Here is a 19,081-nt window from a genome sequence, read left to right on the forward strand (position 1 = left end):
AAGTATTGAACACGCTAACTGAAATGTATTTAATACTTAGTGGAGAAGCCTTTGTTTGTCATGACGGCTTCAAGACGCTTCCTGTATGAAGAAATGAATGGTTCGCAGTATTCAGGTATGATTTCGGCCCGTTCTTCTAAACATATTGTCTTTAAATCTTGTTCAATTGGATTGGAGTCAGGTGATTGACTGGGCCATTCTAACGCCTTGATTTTTCTCTGAAACCAATTGAGTTTCCTTTGCTGTAAGCTTTGGATCGTCGTCCTGCTGGAAGCTCCACCCACGTCTCATCTTCATCATCCCGGTGGATGGCAGCGGATTCTTCTCAAGAAACTCCCAGAATTTTTTTTGACGCGATCAATACTTATTTCCCCCCACTGTAAATCACTAAAAAGAGATTGTTCTATTTTATATGTAGTTTTGGCACACAGTGAACTAACCCTTTCTCCTTTCTCTCCTTTCATCCTTAAGGTGAACACATCATAATCAGCACCGTCTAGCTTCGGGCGCTGTGAACCAGATTCAAACGCAAAGTTACGTCACCAGTAACACAATAAATCCTAATCATCTTAATAATCGCATGTCAAACATACCAGACCGCCGTGTCCAAATGCATCCCCCTGTGAGTTGACAGAAAGATTACATTATATATATAGCATGATATACAACTGATTAATTAATGAAGTAATGTAACAGTGGGAGGAACCCAACCTTTTCTCCTTTTTGTCCCTGTACAAGAAATTTGAAAAAACTAAATTAGTTAGATTTAAATGACTGGTTTAGAATATTGAATAGGTGCATTATTAGATATAATACCTTGCACTGGATTGGACAGGGACCCTCAGGCTTTGAAATAGATACTGGGTCACTTGTTGGTATGTCCAGTTGGGCAGGCTATGGACAAAGCAATGGATACAAAGGTACAAAATAGTCACTTAAATCAACAAATACATCTTAAGCTTAAGCACAAGTCATCACAGAAAGGTAAACATGAAATGTCTCCTATTTTTGTGAATACAAAACATGATGAAAAGTAATGCTTTACCCAGTGGTGGAACAAATATTCATTTGAATAAAATCCTCATTCATCATGCCATACATTATTAAATTCCATTGAAATATTAGTGAACTCTTTTGAGTGACTAACAAATTTGTTTTAACTGTTGTTGTTATTAGGTTTATTATATAAGCTGATTTTCTGTTGACTTACAGGACAGTTTATGGCAGGGTTGCCAGATTGGGTTAGTTTAAAAATACTTCCGAGATCTTGTTTTATAGTAACCAATCTGAATGAATTAAAATGAACAGAATTTCAGCAAAATGCCGACAGTGTGTCTACGATGTACAGAACTATTTCTGTTGTAAGATACATTGCCAAGTTTGAGACGGTAAGGCAGGTTATGGATTGGATAATGTCCATACGTCAGAGATACATGAAATACTTGTTCCCCCTTGAAAGGCTGAGGGAAAGAAGAAGAATGTCTCCGGTTTCCAATACCCAAATTTCTGAGCTAGTTTCAGGTCTTATGTGTGGTTTCTGAGATGTAAAATTTCTGGAAAATTTTCAGGATATGGAACATTTTCTGAAACCTGCCAACCCTTGTGAATGATACTACCTCAAACACAGCTGAACAAATGTATGTCTAAAACCGCTGGATAACTGTATGCTGTTATCTCAACTGCGTATTATGGCTTTACTCTAAAAATGACCTAGTAGTAGCCTATAGCATCAGTCAAGTGTGACAGACTCACGATTTTTGATCTACAGGATTTACCCCCAATTTCTTTCAGTTTGGTCATTTGTCAATTCCCACCCACCAGCTCTCTCTTATCATACAGAAGCTACACTACCAACCGGGAATGTGAAGGTTAACACGTGCTTCTTCTGAGAAACATCTGAGACACCACATCTTTTCAAACTGCTGCTTACGCTACATCACAGGGCATCTAAAGCCCATGTTTGGCTAGCATCAATCTGATTGACAAGGGACAGAGTACCACCATCCTTTCCACCCATAGAGCGTTGCCAATTTTGCTCTCTTGGATTTTCGACCCTGGATCTCTTATGCAATAACGAGAATTTGAACTCACGATCTCCTGAGAGTACGGCAAACACTTTTCCGTTGCGTCAATTGGGAACCCAAGGAGTTGGGTTCGAGCGAATACGGTCACTACCAGCCTCACCCAAAAACTCCCAGTATCCTCAGCGAATCATGCCATGAGTCCCAGTAGCACAAATCCCATTTTCAAATACCGACACCAGGTCGACCGATTCTACACATGACCCGTATCTCCATTCACAATCCGCTAATCCCTTTAAACATCCATCAGAGCAAAGTCTCACGTGATTCCAAACTTTTATTTTCTTCTGATTAACATTTGGGTTCTGTATCGTGTATGAAAATGTGTATGTACAGTATAGTGTACGAATTTGCCCTAGCCTAGTGTGCTCTATCTGATGATCGAATTACCTCTTTATGGTGCTGAAACTCAGACATCAGAGCCTCGCTGCAGATGCTACTGATCAGCTCTCTCTCGACGGAAGGGAGATCATCAAAGTCAGTTGCGAAGAAAACGTTCTTGTAGGTGGCGGGTGAAGCTATTTTTTTAAGCTCGTGAATGTCAGCATTTGCGATACCAATGGCCAGCACACTCACACCTAAAACACACAATAAGAAAACACAAACTTGCTGATGCTCCATATTTTATTCTATAGTTATTATTGTGCAAATCTGTGTCTGTAAAATTTTTCCTACATGATCATACAACTGAAACAAACTTCCAGCCGACGTGTTTGACATTTCACGTGATGTTTTACGTGTTATGCAACCATGCTATTTTAATGTTGTTTTGTGTATTATTTTTTTTCTTCCAGTCCCCTTTGTTCTTGTTCTCCTATTTATTCTTTAACTATTAAACATCAACCTACCCAGGATATGAGAAAATTAGCCCATTTTGGCTAAACATATTTACATTATAAATACTTATGTTGACTAATGTATGGTATATTGTCCCTGTTCGAGAAATAAATAAATAAAGTAGGCACAATAAATTAAATAAAAGAGCTGGTGTTAGCAAACTTGGTAACATTTTGAAGTATAACTACATAGGCCTTCATAACACATTCATAAGCATGACTTAATCTTTGTATAACGCAAAAGCGGTGGTGGTCAATCTGCATTTTAAAACTATTATGTATTTATGACCCATTTATGAAGCAATATGTATACCGACAACTTCATATTTATGTCACCTAAATGAATAGAAATGGAACAGACTCGAGCGTCATGTATGTGATGCTATTATTATAGGAATAAAATATTTTTATCATTATTCCGTCCTTATATTAAGTTAAAAATTTTTAAAAAAAAACAAAACAACCATAATATATAGATACTATTAGGATGTTTAAAAATTACTCTAACAATTATGGATACAAGTTGTAAAACCTCATGAGTTCTCACAAAAAACGTACATGTTTCCATCTTTATGAAGTTTTAATGCAATGCTTATGGATGTGTTATGAAGGTCCTTCAGACAAAGCGCTTTCTCCTCCTTTTCTTATTCGTGCATCGTCTATCCAACTTGTGTCTATTACGCTGTGTGTTCTTTCATTTTATGTTCAATCATTAAATATCTCTCATGCACTTGCATCCTGTTTTTGAGTACTCCCGTATTTGATTCTTGACAGTTTGTTACCTGATTGTGTTCACCTGTTCTGTGTTACTCCTTGATTAATTGTAGCATTACAAATGCTGCATTCCAACTCATCTACTTACTGTATACTATACACTAAGAGTATGTACTCATTTTGTGAAAAAGTACATACTTCTGAGTGTTTAGCAAAAGCGTATGCAAGTACTGGCACATACTAAGAAGTCATGTAACGGGAGAGAGCGTTGTTGCCTAGTTACACACACTGTCAGCGTAAACATGCTCCTCAAAGCATTTCAGCTGTTCTTCGTTCATTATTCCTTAAATCATTTAATTCACCATTCCCACGATATATTTTTCCACGTTTCAAAATCTTTCCCTCAATATCACGTAGCAAACCATCACAAAACTCCTCCTCCTCCTCCCTCGCACAAGGAATTGTGGGCAATATTAGCTGAAAAAGTGTCCATGGATCCACACTTTGAAAATCTACTGGAAATAGCAGATCATCGGGGTACCCTTTCGGATACTCATTTCAACATACTACAATTTTGGACACACTAATTCTCATCTCGGATACTATTTAGGACAGATAGAAGGTGAATTGGGATGCAGAAAAAGTCTTAGCGTGCTATTGTACTGTTCGCTCATTGCCTTGTTTCCTGTGTTACATTCTACTTCCTGGTTTTGATCTACAGATTCTAAGTAAAGGTTTTTGGACGCCCCCTTATTTAATAGCACTGCTGAGCACTTGCTTTAAAACACATTGCATATTAAGCTAAAATATATATGGTTCTTTTAAGATGGTTGAGATTACATTCTTAAAAATACTCAAATACAGCACAACACACTCCATAAGATGGCCGTTGTGGATAGAAGTGTCCAGCAGGTTGAGATCTTATAATGAAACACAGCACAGGATATTGACCTAGAACATGTGCTACTCTGGAGGGAGGTTCCACATCATCCTGGGCTTTCCCATCTGTCACCAGGACCAGCACATGAGGAGCGTTCTGCCTCATCCCCAGAGACTCCCGGAACAGCTCCCGAAGGACATATCCGATCCCTCGACCTACACGTGCAAAACAACAGAGCATGAACATTCCAGGTATCTTGGATATTATTTGGATTCTTAAAGCCTAATTTACTAATTTATGCGTGTTCACCTGTTTTGGTGTTTCCTCCTCCGTAATGAACCTGCCGAAGTGCTTTGAGCACAGAGCTGCGATCTCTATGGGTGTTCAGGCTGAACTCGATCCTGGGTTGATCACTGTAGTGAACCACAGCTATCTGATCAAAACAAGTGCAAATCCAGACCAATGCAGTCATTAGATCCCAATAATGGATTTTTAAAAAAAAAATTCTAGTCACCACTCAGTTGTGCCGATATAATCAGAGTAACACAAGATAATGGAGTCATTGGAATCCGACCTTTATGCCCAATAATCCCAAAACCAGTTTAATTTTCTATAAAAGTAAATCTGACATTAGTACAGCTGGTTTATATTAATATGATCATTCTAATACGTTATCTTTTTGTCACATCCATCACAGACAGTTCTCCACCATGCCACCAGAGGGCAACCTCCCCTGAGTTCTACATACTCTTCTTTGTTTGTTAATTTCGTTTCTTGTTTAGAAAGTATTTAAACCTAATGGACAGCTAGCTACTCTATGGTTCATGACTTAGTATCTCGATTCGATTTGTACCGATCTCTGCCAGTGACCTTGACCTTGCAATTGTTATACCCATTGAATACCCATTGAATTGTTACACTGTCTTACCCATGTAGGACCTGGAATAGTTTTACGACTAAGTATCTGGATATATCCCTGAGTCTCCTTCGTCACGTTTCTATTGTAACAACTTGTTTGGTGGACGCTAAGTCGAATAATAAATGTGTTGCTTCAGAAAGTAAAATGTACAGTGGTACATGAAAGTTTGTGAACCCTTTAGAAATTTCTATATATCTGCATGAATTTGACCTTAAACATCATCAGATTTTCACACAAGTCCTAAAAGTAGACAAAGGGAACACAAGTAAAAATATTACATATCTGTGAGCGACAAAAATATGCGAGGCTTTAGGATTAGCAGTTAATTTGAAGGTGAAATTAGAGTCAGGTGTTTTCAAATCAATGGGACGATGATCAGGTGTGAGTGAGCACACTGCTTTATTTAAAGAACAGGGATCTATCAGAGACTGAGCTTCTCAACACATGTTTGTGGAAGTGTATCATGGCATGAACAAAGGAGATTTCTGAGGACCTCAGTAAAAGAGCTGTTGAAGCTCATCAGGCTGGAAAAGGTCACAAATTCATCACTAAAGAGTTTGGACTCCACCAATCAACATTCAGACAGATTGTGTACAAATGGAGGAAATTCAAGACCACTGTTACCCTCTCCAGGAGTGGTCAACCAACAGAGATCACTCAAGAGCGAGACATGTTAATAATCTGTGAGGTCACAAAGGTGCCAGGCTTACTTCTAAGCAACTAGAGTCCTCTCTCACATTGGCTAATGTTAATGTTCATGAGTCCACCATCAGGAGAACACTGAACAGCAAATGGTGTGCTTGGCAAGGATGCAAGGAGAAAGCCACTGCTCTCCAAAAAGAACACTGCTGCTCATCTGCAGTTTTCTAAAGATCACATGGGCAAGCCAGAAGGATGCTGGAAAGATGTTTTGTGGATGGATGAAACCAAAAAGGATTTTTTTTGGTTTAAATGAGTGGCGTTATGTTTGTAGAAAGAAAAACACTGCATTCTAGCATAAGAACCTTATCCCATCTGTGAAACATGGTGGTGGTAGTCTCATGGTTTGGGCCTGTTTTGGGCCAAAACAGCTCACCATCACTGATGGAACAATGAATCTGAATTATTTCAGTGAATTCTAAAGGAAAATATCCGGACATCTGTCTGTGACCTGAATCTCAAGAGAAAGTGGGTCATGCAGCAAGACAATGACCCTAAGCACACGAGTCATTCTACCAAAGAATGATTAAAGAAGAATAACGTTAATGTTTTGGACCGGCCAAGTCAAAGTCCTGAGTTTAATCCAATAGAAATGTTGTGCAAGCAGTTCATGTGAGGAAACCCACCAACATCCCAGAGTTGAAGCTGTTCTGTACTGAGGAACGGGATAAAACTCCCCCAAGCCGACGTGCAGGACTGATCAACAGTTACCACAAACGTTTAGTTACAGTTATTGCTGCACAAGAGGATCACACCAGATACTGAAAGCAAACGTTCACATACTTTTGCCACTCAGATATGTCATATTGGATCATTTCCCTCAATAAATAAACGACCAAGTATAATATTTTTGTCTCAATTATCTATATAATTCCCCGGTGTATATATGCATCATAACCTACGAGATGAAGGATAAGCAGTGTGTGCTCTGTGCCATTGCAGCCATCTATCTGTGGGGAAAGCTCAAGTCTTCAAGTCAGACTGTCTTCACTCACAATAGCCGCTGCACCAAGTTGCTCCAAATTTGCATAAACTTCTCCACATCCAGTCTCCAACGCTCGCTCGTGTCGCCGGAAGTCGCCAGCTCCCATTGAAAATGAACGGTCTCCGGTTACTTTGCTGCCGCAAGTCGCTGTACGTGTGAACGTACCTTCAGAGGTGTATATGGCAGCAGGAGCATTGTCATGTGCTGACTGTGAAGCTGAGAGGGATTCGCTAAGGGATTCGCAATACGTGGTTTTTACGGCAGCCTGTTTGTTTTTTTTTCCTCGTCAGAGGGTTGGCAGACACCATAGAGAGAAGGAGCTGACCGTATCTGACCTAACCTGAAGTGAGCTGAACTGAAATTGAGCCGGACATCGGGACACTGCGATTGATACTATTTTATTTGGTTTTGTTTCGTGTGTGCCGAATGGCTTAGCGCTGGAAAGCATTAATAAGAACATCTCCACTCTCTCCATCCCCTGCCTCCTCCCCTATCAACCAGGGTTGTCACACTGCTCCTTTAAGTCTTCAGGACAGAGGAATAACAAGCAGCAGTGTCACATTTTTTGTCATATTAAGAGAATGTGAGAATGTTATAAGAGGAATAAAGACATTTCAGCACATGCTGTCATGTTTTACTTCATACGTGTTGATTTGACTCATGCACTGACATGACCTTACCTGTGTGCCTTGTGGCCCAATGACAGGGAAATAAGTCACAACCCTAAACAGGAAGTCCTTCAGCTTGTCAAAGTTATTAGAACCGATGCTCCAGGACTCATCGACCAGAAACACAATGTCCGCTTTCACCCTGCCACACACTGAGACAGATTTACAGTGTAGAATTTATTTTTTTTTAAAATAATCCCAGACCTTTCATTTCACTGTACACACAGTAAATTCATAAGGAACTAATTTCTGCTCAGAAATCACAGCAAACCTAATGGCGTTAAGGAGGGGTTTTCGGTGAAGAAGAATTTTTAAAGAGCTGCTCAGAGAAAAACCTGTAGCAGTGTTTGTATTTTCATACTCCTCGTCTCTCCAAACCATACCACCACTGATTTTCTAAAAGTGCCATTTTTAAAAAGCATCGTGCTCACAGTTCACTGAACAGAAATGCACCAAAAAAAAAACCCCTGAGCAGGAAATTGTGCAGCTGCTCCACAGCTATTACGTCAGCAGTTTTAGATTAAAAGCAACACATTAACTTAGATTCGCATTTACACGCATATTTGCATACCCGGTAATTAAACAGTTTAAGTAGCTCAAAGTTCGATGTGTATTTGCGTCAGTGAGAATCTTGACGTATAAACATTACCAGGTCCAGATGGAAGGGTCTGAGCAGAGAGTGTGGTTTGGTTTCTAGCTGTGGTGGTGAGCATGGTTACGGATTTGGACGTTTTAGTGACGGTCAGGTTGGGCTTTGCAGCAGGACTCTGAGTAGTGCTGGTGGTCTTGCTGGTGTTATCGATGGCTGTAGTGTTGATGCTGAAATCTTTGCTGGACGGAACGGGGCCCGGTGTACCAGGCTGGACAGGAACGGGGTGGGAGGCACCCACTGTAGAATCACACACATAAAACACATAAGGATTCCAAGCTTATTGTCATGTGCACAAGTACAGTGTACAATACGCAGTCCAATGTTCTCTCACAACCACTTTACAAACAACCGATGCAACCTACTTCATCTACATTACTAGTGTTGCAGTATATAAGATAATCTGGGTGTTATATATGGTATATATAATATATATATAGTGTGTTTATACGGTCTCAGAAATAAAGGTACTAAACTGTACTCTTCCTTTTCTCACTGGGGTTGTATCAGCGTTAGAAATGTAAAAAATCAGCTCTTACCGATCCGTTTGGTAATGGTCGTGACGGGACCCTCTACCTCTCCGTAGAGGGGCCGAATGTTGAAGATGTAAGTTCTTCCATATAGCAGGTTTTTTATCTTAAATGAGGTGAAACCAGGGCCCAGTATTTCAGTGGTGCTCTTAAGCTCTGTTGAAGTCCATGAAGACAGCCATGGTGTAACAAATTATTTGGGGATTAAGACAGAAACCTTACACAAACATTAGCTAGTCATTCGTTAAGTTCAGTAAGCGCTTCATCCCGATCAGGGTCGCGGTGGATCCGGACTCTATCCCGGAAACACTGGGCGTTAGATAGGAACACACACTGAATTGGACGCCATCAGTGTCTATCACAAGGCTGCATTCACACACATGGGTCATTTAATGTAGCCAATGCACCTACTAGCATGTGTTTAGGAGGTTTGAGGAAACCAGAAAACCTGGAGGACACCTAAGTGAGAACATACGAACGTGCAAACAGACAGTAACCCAAGCACAGAATCAAACCAGGAATGCTGGCACTGTGAGGCATTGACACTATCTGCTACACCACCGTCCCGGTCATGCTCTTGTACCTGTCTCTAAGGATTTTTAGCAGGGTTTCCCCACTCTGTAGTCTCTTTGTTTTTTCTTAATATTTATTGCATTTCTTAATGATAGTTTTTACTGTTGGTCTGTTGTCACTTTTTGAACCTCCTCAGGCTCTGCCAGAAGTCAATATTTTGTGTTTTGGATCTGCTGTTTTCCTGATTCCCATTGACACTTGTAGCTTGACTGCTCACAGCAAACAGCTTGAACGTTTGAACCTGTTTGACCTTTTCCTGTCTTCTACAAGACTGAATAAAGTAAATATTCTGACACCTTAGGAAAGAGCATTCAAATAAATCAACTGCACACAATATTTACACTGTGTAAACAACTGTAAAACATATTCACAGGAAAGTACTATATTATCCTACATAGTATAAATACATTGGATCATTTGGCTGATGCTTAAAAAAAAAAAGAAAAGGTCTTGCTCAAGTGTTTTCACATGTTCTCCCTCTGGGTTTCTTCCACATTCTCCAGTTTTCTCCCAGCTCTCAAAAACATGCTAGTAGGCGGACTGGTTGTGCTAGATTTCCCCTAGGTGTGAATGAGTGTGTGAATATGTGTGTGCATGGTGCCCTGAGATGAACTGGCATCCCATTCATGGTGCATTCAAACCCAGTGTTCCCAGGATAGACCCCGGATCCACCACGCCCCTGACCACAATAAAGCACTTCCGGAAGATGAACGAATGAATGCCTACTGGAATGTATACCTTTCAGCTTGCTCACAGACTCAGTTGCTGTAATGTTGTGACTGGTAAAACACTATCAAATGAGCAAGGATGGCTGATCATATAGTAAACCTAGCCGTAATCCAGAGATCGGACCTGATATGTGTCTCCAGGAGAGGAGATACCCGGAAGCTCCTGTAACTCTGGTCCAGTTCAGTGCAGTGCTATCATCAGTGATGTTCAGAGCACTGAAACCGTTCACTTTAGGCAGGTCCACTGTAGAACAAAACCAAAGTCAAAATGACTAAAGTTACTACACCTTCATAACTGTTACATGCTTTTTACATTTTTTTTTAAATGTGTAAAAGAAGCGGGCTCACAGGTCCGGGCTGTGACCGTAGCAGAACTTCCTTCCCGATCCCTCACTAATGATGAGACCTGGATCTTGTAGGCAGAGCTGGCTGGGAGTCCGCTGATGGTGTATGACGTGATGGAGGAGGAAACTGTCGCACTCTTCTTTTCTCCACCTGGGAAAATGGGACAATGAAACACTTAAGCGTTGACTAATACAGAAGGTAGACATGCACTGTTATAAAGGACAGGATGTTATCCGGGACTACAGTTGAGCAATTGAGAGATAAAGATCTTACTGGGGTGGGGGGGGGCCCACTACTGTCTGTCAGCCTTGGGATTTTAACTCATTACCACCTAATCACTAGCTCAGAAACTTTGTCCGGTATTAGTACCCACCATTAAAAGGGGTCCAGCTGATTTTGTAGTGAGTAACTCCAGGCGTTTTCCTCCAGGACAGGCTGAAAGAGTTTACTCCGATATCAACCACCTTCAGTTCCCTTACTGTCTCGATCTGCTCCGAATCAATCGAGGAAGCTGCTGAAACACAGAAAACATTTCTATAGCATGTTCATTCGTTCATTATTCCTGTCCACTTTTCCTGGTTGCTTGTTTCTGGTCAATCCATCCATACATTTTCTGTATAGATTATCCTACACAGGGTCAAGAGGAGCCTGGAGCCTATCACAAGTGACCTGGGGCAGAAGGCAGCACCCATCCAGGGTGTCCCCTCTTAATTGCCAACAATTTAGAGATGCCAATCAGCTTAAAACGCATGTCTTTGGATTGCCGGAGGAAACCGGAGTACCTGGAGGAAACCCCCGAAGCACGGGGTGAACAAACACAGACGTGCAGTAAGCCACCATACCCGCCTCTATCTCCAGTTACAGATTGCAGCTCCTCCTGGTGGATCCCCAGACAGTCCTAAACTAACAGTGAGATATAATCTCTCCAGCAGATCCTGGGTCTGCCCTGGGCTCTCATTTCTGCAGACATGCCTGATATTTCTCTAGAGGTCACTGACTAGGGGTCATCCTTGTAAGGTGCCCTAACCTCCTAAACTGGATCCTTTCGATTCAAAGGAGCAGCAGCTCTACTCCAAGGTTCTCCTGGACTGTTGAGATCCTCACCCTACTGCAGAGTAAGACCAGCACCCCTCTCTCATTCCCATCGTCTGTACTGGTAACCTTTTGGTCACTACACACAGCTCATGACTACAGGCCAGGACAGGGGCATATGTAATTTGTACATAAACTGAGCTGCTCCTTCACCACCATCACAGACTGGTACAGTGAGTCTAACACTTCTGCTGCATAACCCATCCATGTATACTCTACATGTATTATTATTATTATTATTATTATTCATTTGATTCAAAATCACACATAATTCCCATAATAAACCCTACTATTCAATCAGAATAAAATAACAACATTCTTATTTGACTTGTGAGGTCTACACACACGTTCACAAAGCACTGAGTTCACAAGTTCACCTATTACCTAATGTAAAGCAACCATTTTAAAGAAGTTTTTAAAAAGTATAGCAACAACCCATCTCATCCGGTCGGCTAAAAATAACGACCGTCTGCTGGAGGGAGTTCTAATAATGGACTTAACAGCAAACCAACCACATGCTTCTGTTAAATATATATATATAAAATCCGGTCCACACAAAGTTATTCTGAATAAGTGTGTTGACGAGGTTGGGGGGTGGGGGAGGGGGAAATCTCACAAATAAACTGCCTTGTTAAAAAAATACCGCAGTATAGATGAGACTAAAAATGTCTTGGATAGCCGGCTTCGCTTTTTTCCCCCAGTGTGCAGCACATCCAACACATCAGCATAGGATGAGATGATAACAGTAATGCTGACAGACGTCCCACACACACACACACACACACATAGAGAAACACACAGAAACACACAGAGGGAACAAAAGTTAAAATACATGCTGCCATAGACAGCTGCAGCTTGAACTTGGGGACTAAAAATACAGGAGGTGTCAATCAATCAGCTGGTATCAGGGCATTTCTGTGGAAACAGCAGGCGGAACCTGTCCCAGTCCTTCCTGTCTGTGTGTGAAACCCACAATTAACTGATCAGCTATTTCCACTTATGGCTTTGTTAAGTAAGAGCTGTCACCCACTCATTCACCGTGCACTGATGCGCACAAAAGTGATATGCATCCTGATATGCCGAGACGTCTACGCCTGTACCACAAAGCTCACGATCGGGGTTTAATATGTCCACCTCGATCTTCCGTCCAGGCCACAAGCTGACCTCCTAGCACATCTGTTCGTTCGAAGCATGGTAGTGTAATACATTCTATTGTATTACTATACAATAATATGTTCAATTGCGAATAACATACGCGTTTATGAGATCTGCGAATCCTTGCGTTGTGTTTTTATTTACATTTTACACAGCGTTCCAACTTTTTTGGGAATCGGGGTTGTCGGTTTTGATGTAGTCGTTGATATGGTGAAGTCCTCTGTAAGGAGAAGGCGTTGACGTATCATTAATGGAAGGGGTCGACAGAGCACTTTGCATTTTGCAGGTTTCTCGCTGTAACATGAAAAGCTGATTTTTTTTTCTTGTCTTATTACCTTAAAAAGCGAGGGATGTAAGCGATAAAAGGAATTAACGTGTTTCACGGACGTTACACGGCATCAAATATGACGTGTCGTTCTTTAATAAATAATTATCTAAGTATCGGTAAATTGCTGTGGTACAACAGGAATGAAACACTTTGTGATTTTTTCGTTGAAAAGTCTCACAGCACATCACCCCGCCGTGAGTTATGCTCCCGTAATAGCGTGCGTCCCGGTGTATTACTGCTTACATAATTCTACGTGTAGTTGAGATACATGCGATAGTGTGCAACACATCTACTCATCTGATGTTTGTATGTGCTGATTATTAAGTACATGTCGGTACCTGTCAGCTGTGTGAGAGAGATTTCTGGTCCCTCCATGTTCCCGTACAGGGCATGGATGCTTATGGTGTACAGTGTGTTTGGATGGAGGCCGGTGATGCTGTGCTGCAAAACACTGTGGTCCATATATTGGCTTTGTGCACTTGCTCCCTCTGAGACCAAGAGAAAATACACACACACACACACCACTATTTTTACCATCACAGGGAGAAAAGCACATGACAGTATAGGTTATGGATATGGATATACAGTAAATATATATATACACACACACACACGTCATCCATATGTCCACCTGTACATTCATGCAGTTATCTACTCAGCCAATCATGCGGCAGCGGCGCGATGCAGAAAGAGGTCAACTGTCCAGTTTATGCTCATGAGGTGCCTCAGATTCCTGTTCTTGTCTGATAGAAATGGAACCTGATGATGGATGTCGTCTCCTGTTGTAGCCCATCCATCTCAAGGTTTGATGTTTTGTGCATGCTGACATGCTTTTCTGCTCACCACGGTTGTAAAGAGTGATTATACGAGTCACTATATCCTTCCTGCCAGCTCGAACCCATCTGACCTGTGACCTCTCACTCAATGTTTTTCACACCATTCTGTGTAACCTCTAGAGACTGTCGTGTGTGAAAATCATCAGTTTCTGAAATACTCAAACTAGCCCTTCTGGTACCGCCAACCATGCTGCGTTTAAAGTCACAGAGATAATGATAATGATAACGAGTCTTTATTAATCACGTATACATTACTGCACAGTGAAATTCTGTTCTTCGCATACACCAGCATGTCAGGAAGCTGGGGTCAGAGCGCAGGGTCAGACATGGTACACAGATCACATTTTTTCTTCAGTGGGATGTTTGATGTGAACATTAACTGAGGCTCTTGACCTGTACCTGCATGGTTTTATACATTACGCTGCTGCCACATGATTTGCTGATTAGAGAACTGCACCAATATGCAGGTGTACAGGTGTTCCTAATAAAGTGGACGGTGAGTGTGTATGTGGGAGGTTTTTGATGTGAAACAGTGACAGAGTGACAGAAACTATCATCATACTGAAGACTCCTGAGTGCATACACACACACACACACACACACACCCACACACACACACACGGCAGTATACATGTGACATGGCATAGGGGAAAAAAAGGTCACGCTGATTTGGTGAAATAGTCGTGCATGCAACAAGTGGTGCAGGTGAGAGTTTTTTTGGGTTCACCTGAGCTCCAGGTCAGTTTATACTCAGTGGCTCCTACAATGGCGCTCCACTCCACATTGATAGAGGAACTGCTGTAGGATATCACCTTGAAATTTGACACATAGCCGAGGGGAGCTGCGGACAATCAGAAAAAGAGAGCAGAGACATGAAGCTGGGGTTATTCTCTCAGACATGAACGACAGGTTCCGGCTGTAACAGGAACGATAGGTTTATATTAAATCTCTCGTTCTAATATGATATAATTTCTGTAATAACAGCTCATACTCAGGGACTTGTATAGCGGACGCTCCACATAATCTAAGACTAAGAATAAAAAAAAAAACGGATTTCTTCTTAACAAAGAAAAATCATTGATGTGGAGTTTTTTCGTAGAAGACATTTATATAACATTTAGGGAAGGAGTCTCTAGTGTTAGCACTTTGTAACACTCATGGTGTTTTATAAAGTTTTGCATTGGAAAGTGTTCGGGACGGACGGGTTTACTGTAACGTAAAGTTCGAAGTATTAACTAAGGTGTAAGATTAATCCCTTTATGTATCTGATTATTATACTGTACGTGCAGCTATTCTGTAGATTAATATTGATGGCATCTGTAATCAGGGCTCTTAAATCCAAATGTAGGCCGTTTCTAAGGTTAAAAAAAGTACTTATCCTTTGTGTTATATATTTATATTAATATTAAGATAGACAGGTAGATAGATAGATAGATAGATAGATAGACAGATAGATAGATAAGGTGTCAAAACTTGTAGAGTTGAGTAGATAGATAGATAAATAGATAGACAGATAGATAGATAGACAGATAGGGTGTCAATACTTGTAGAGTTGATTAGATAGATAAACAGATGGATAGATAGGGTGCCAATACTTGTAGAGTTGATTAGATAGATAGATGGATAGATAGATAGATAGATAGACAGATAGATAGATAGATAGTCAATACTTGTAGAGTTGATTAGATAGATAAACTGATGGATAGATAGGGTGCCAATACTTGTAGGGTTGATTAGATAGCTAGAGAGATAGGGTGTCAATTCTTGTAGAGTTGACTAGATAGATAGATAGAGAGATAGGGTGTCAATTCTTGTAGAGTTGACTAGATAGATCGATAGATAGATAGGGTGCCAATACTTGTAGAGTTGATTAGATAGATAGGGTGCCAATACTTGTAGAGTTGATTAAATCGATAGATAGACCGATAGAGAGAGAGATAGCGAGCCAATACTTGTAGAGTTGATTAGAGAGATAGATAGATAGATAAAAACAATAATAATACATATAAATAACACTTGCAGCTGCGCCTTTCTGTTGTGTTGCCAGATTAAATACACCCAGCTGTGTGTGAAGGTCTTTTTTTCACCTCTCCAACTTTAAGCTGTTTTCAGTTGTGAGTCAGGCTACCAAATTTAGCTTTGTGTCATAATGGTGGCCTAAAAACTATTATTTCATGGCTGAACGTGTCCCACTGGCTCATCTCTGCTAAGAACAAACATATCTTCCACTTCGGTGAAAACTGTTATTTCTCTCCATCAGCCTTTTCTGGGGTTTTTTTTGTAATACATGTTTGTAGGTTGCCATACTGATGACAAACGTTTGAATGCGTCATAGGGGTCTTTTTTAGAACAGAAAAAAAAAAAGTAGAATAGATCCATATTTAAAAATACTTATAGAAACGTACAGAAAACAGAATATCTTAGAAATTCATTTGCACTAGCACGTCATGAATAAGAAGCTGTATCGGAATATAGCTCCATAATCGTTTTAATCTAAACGAACTGAACATTCACTTGCATCCTAGATACCACAAGTACACCTCGAACAAGGTAAGATGGCAGGTACACACCTATACCAGTACTTTATTATGGTATCTACTTCTTATTCAGTCCATACAGGATTTTTTTTATTGTTGCGGGCAGAAATGCTTGATTTTACTGTGGCTTTTTTTAAATTTTGAAAACTACTTAAATCGGACGGAATTGCAATCGCACTAAATAGTTCTGCGCGCTCTTTCTCAGGGATGTTTGTTGGTAAACGAGGCCTTTTAGCTGTACTCATGTTCGACGCACGTGAATCGAAGAGGGCTTCGGCTGAACGCACGTCGTGATGACATCACATGATGCGTCTCGGCCCAAACCTGTGGAAAATCTATGGTCATTTTGCAAAATCGCGGAGTTCGCTTGATTGTGCGTTAATTTCTGCGATCGCAAAAGCGCCAAATCCTGAAAGGACTGCTTATTGGGAATTCCTATTCTTATGGGGCCAAATGAATGGTTTTAATGCCTTTAAAGGGGTCATATGATGCTTTTGAATGTTTTCCTTTTCCTTTAGTGTGTAATGTGTCTGTCTGTGCATGTAGAAGATCTGCAGAGTTGCACAGCTCATAGTCTCCCACAAAGGGATTTATTCTCTCTAACAGAGATCCCTGCTCCTGACCCGCCTAAAACGCCTCCATCCGAGTCCAGATGTTACTTCCGCAAACGTCTACGTCACAGTCGGAAATATCAGAATAATGCCGTCATAATTGTAATTGATTAAATTTGTTTTAAACTGTATTTTATTTGGTCACTTCAGGACACAAAGTTCTTACCGCGAAGAAGACAAATTAAACCGTTATAATGTCGTATCAGAAAGGTAAGAGAGTGTGAAACGTGAAAAGTTCTGCTCAAGTCGTGCTTGCCGAGCCGGTTCCGATTGATCTGCTCGATCATCCGTATTTTCAGAATCTGACTCGGGATTGGACACACACGTTAAAACCCAGGACATTATTAACTGTCTTTACAATTGCTTTAGAAGCCTTGAAAGGGCTGTTAGATTACCGACACACGCTTGAGGCTTTTGTCCAATCACAACACAATGATTCAGCTGGCCAATCAGAGCACTGTGGGATTTTTGGAAGGCGGGGCTTTGGAGACAGCGGAGCTCAATCAGAGCGTTCAGACAGACTGGGAATAGAGGTAGTGCAATAATGTACACTATGTGAAAAATAATGTGTTTTTTTTTTTTTTTAACATTAAAGTATGTTAACCTATTCAATTACACCCAATAAACAAAATAAGGAACTTTTAAAATCCTCATATGACCCCTTTAACCTAACGTGCTAATCAAATTTACATTTATAACACTCTTATAAAGCACTATGTGTATGTTCTACAGCTTTCTCAAAGGGAGTGTCATGAATGTGCTGAAATAACATCATATGATCTTGTCTCAATCAGTCTCCTTATACCGATAACTGATTGTTGTTTTTGGCTTCCATGTAAAGACAAACTTGCATCGAAACCGTATAGGAGGAGTTTGTGAAAGGAGAAAAAAAGAGGTGTGCAGGTGTGGGTAATTAACGAGAGCTGAAACCTTCCCTCTGTTTCACGCAGTGAAAGATATACGAGAAAAGAGAAGGAGATGTTGTGTTTGATTGTTTACCTCTGACTAATCCACCATCATTATGAAAGAGTTGGAAAATAAGAGCCTAAAGAGCTGCGTGTCCGTCCCGGCCACGACGGGGTGTTGAGTGATAATAAATCACAATTCTGTCTCTCGTCTCTTCTGACTATTTTTTGTAGCTCCCACGGTTCTGTCCGGACTACAAAAGTGTTACCAAATATCTTTATTGTCAACAAATTAACACATTATCTGTTTCCTTGAAAGGTGTACAAACTTTTGCACCATATACTACATGATTACTGATTTTAATGTGGTGGTAGCTCAGTGACTTTGGACGTTGATCAGGAGGTCGTGAGTTCAAATCCCAGCACCGTCTAGCTGGCACTGCTGGGCCCTTGAGCAAGGCCCTTAAGCCTCAACTGCTCAGCTGTATAAATGAGATACATGTAAGTCGCTCTGGATAAATGCTGTAAATGTGAATGTAATGTCAGGATGAAAAGGACGTCTGAAAGGATGTGATATGCCTGCTTCCCAACTATATGTCTGCTCCTCGGCTCCTCTGGGATTAGTCAACATGCTGGACGACGCCTGCCTCGGGACCTTGGGTATTGCTCGGACATTTGAGGCGCTCAGTGCGTATAGTCATGTCACGTGTGTTTTGTTTTGATTCATGTCTTGTCTCCTCCCACGCCCATGTCCTGGCTGTCTCCCTCGTGTTTCCTGATGACTCTCACCTGTTTGCAGTGCTTTCGGTGTTAACCCGCCTGACTCTGCCGAGCCGTTCTGCTTCCTGGTCTGTGTGTTTGGAAAATCCCAGATATCGCTCGCTGTTCGCTCATCTACCTGTGTACTCTTCCTTACCTCCAGTCTGCCCGTTCTTTAAATAAAACACTTAACTGTATTTACATCCGTCTCAAGCGTCTCCGTTTCATGACAATAACAATGACCCCCTTGG

General features: G+C 40.9%; 1 protein-coding gene across 12 annotated transcripts in view; it reads right to left on the reverse strand.

Annotated features, from left to right (window-relative positions):
• Positions 1 to 19,081, reverse strand: part of col7a1l (collagen type VII alpha 1-like) — a 120,284-nt gene that overhangs the window by 57,872 nt on the left and 43,331 nt on the right. For 11 of the 12 annotated variants that reach the window (XM_017494700.3, XM_047162108.2, XM_017494699.3 and 8 more), the window contains 15 exons: positions 14,746 to 14,859; positions 13,521 to 13,670; positions 10,981 to 11,121; positions 10,611 to 10,757; positions 10,387 to 10,506; positions 8,971 to 9,117; positions 8,432 to 8,671; positions 7,795 to 7,934; positions 4,821 to 4,944; positions 4,583 to 4,726; positions 2,472 to 2,659; positions 817 to 894; positions 712 to 729; positions 594 to 620; positions 441 to 509 (listed from right to left, as the gene is read on the reverse strand). In XM_017494700.3, the coding sequence (XP_017350189.1) occupies positions 441 to 509; positions 594 to 620; positions 712 to 729; positions 817 to 894; positions 2,472 to 2,659; positions 4,583 to 4,726; positions 4,821 to 4,944; positions 7,795 to 7,934; positions 8,432 to 8,671; positions 8,971 to 9,117; positions 10,387 to 10,506; positions 10,611 to 10,757; positions 10,981 to 11,121; positions 13,521 to 13,670; positions 14,746 to 14,859 (1,847 nt within the window). The remainder of the gene's footprint in view (positions 1 to 440; positions 510 to 593; positions 621 to 711; positions 730 to 816; positions 895 to 2,471; positions 2,660 to 4,582; positions 4,727 to 4,820; positions 4,945 to 7,794; positions 7,935 to 8,431; positions 8,672 to 8,970; positions 9,118 to 10,386; positions 10,507 to 10,610; positions 10,758 to 10,980; positions 11,122 to 13,520; positions 13,671 to 14,745; positions 14,860 to 19,081) is intronic. The other variant, XM_017494701.3, reaches the window with a different exon arrangement.

The sequence above is a fragment of the Ictalurus punctatus genome, chromosome 19, assembly GCF_001660625.3.
Source record: "Ictalurus punctatus breed USDA103 chromosome 19, Coco_2.0, whole genome shotgun sequence".
Classification (NCBI taxonomy): Eukaryota; Metazoa; Chordata; class Actinopteri; order Siluriformes; family Ictaluridae; genus Ictalurus; species Ictalurus punctatus.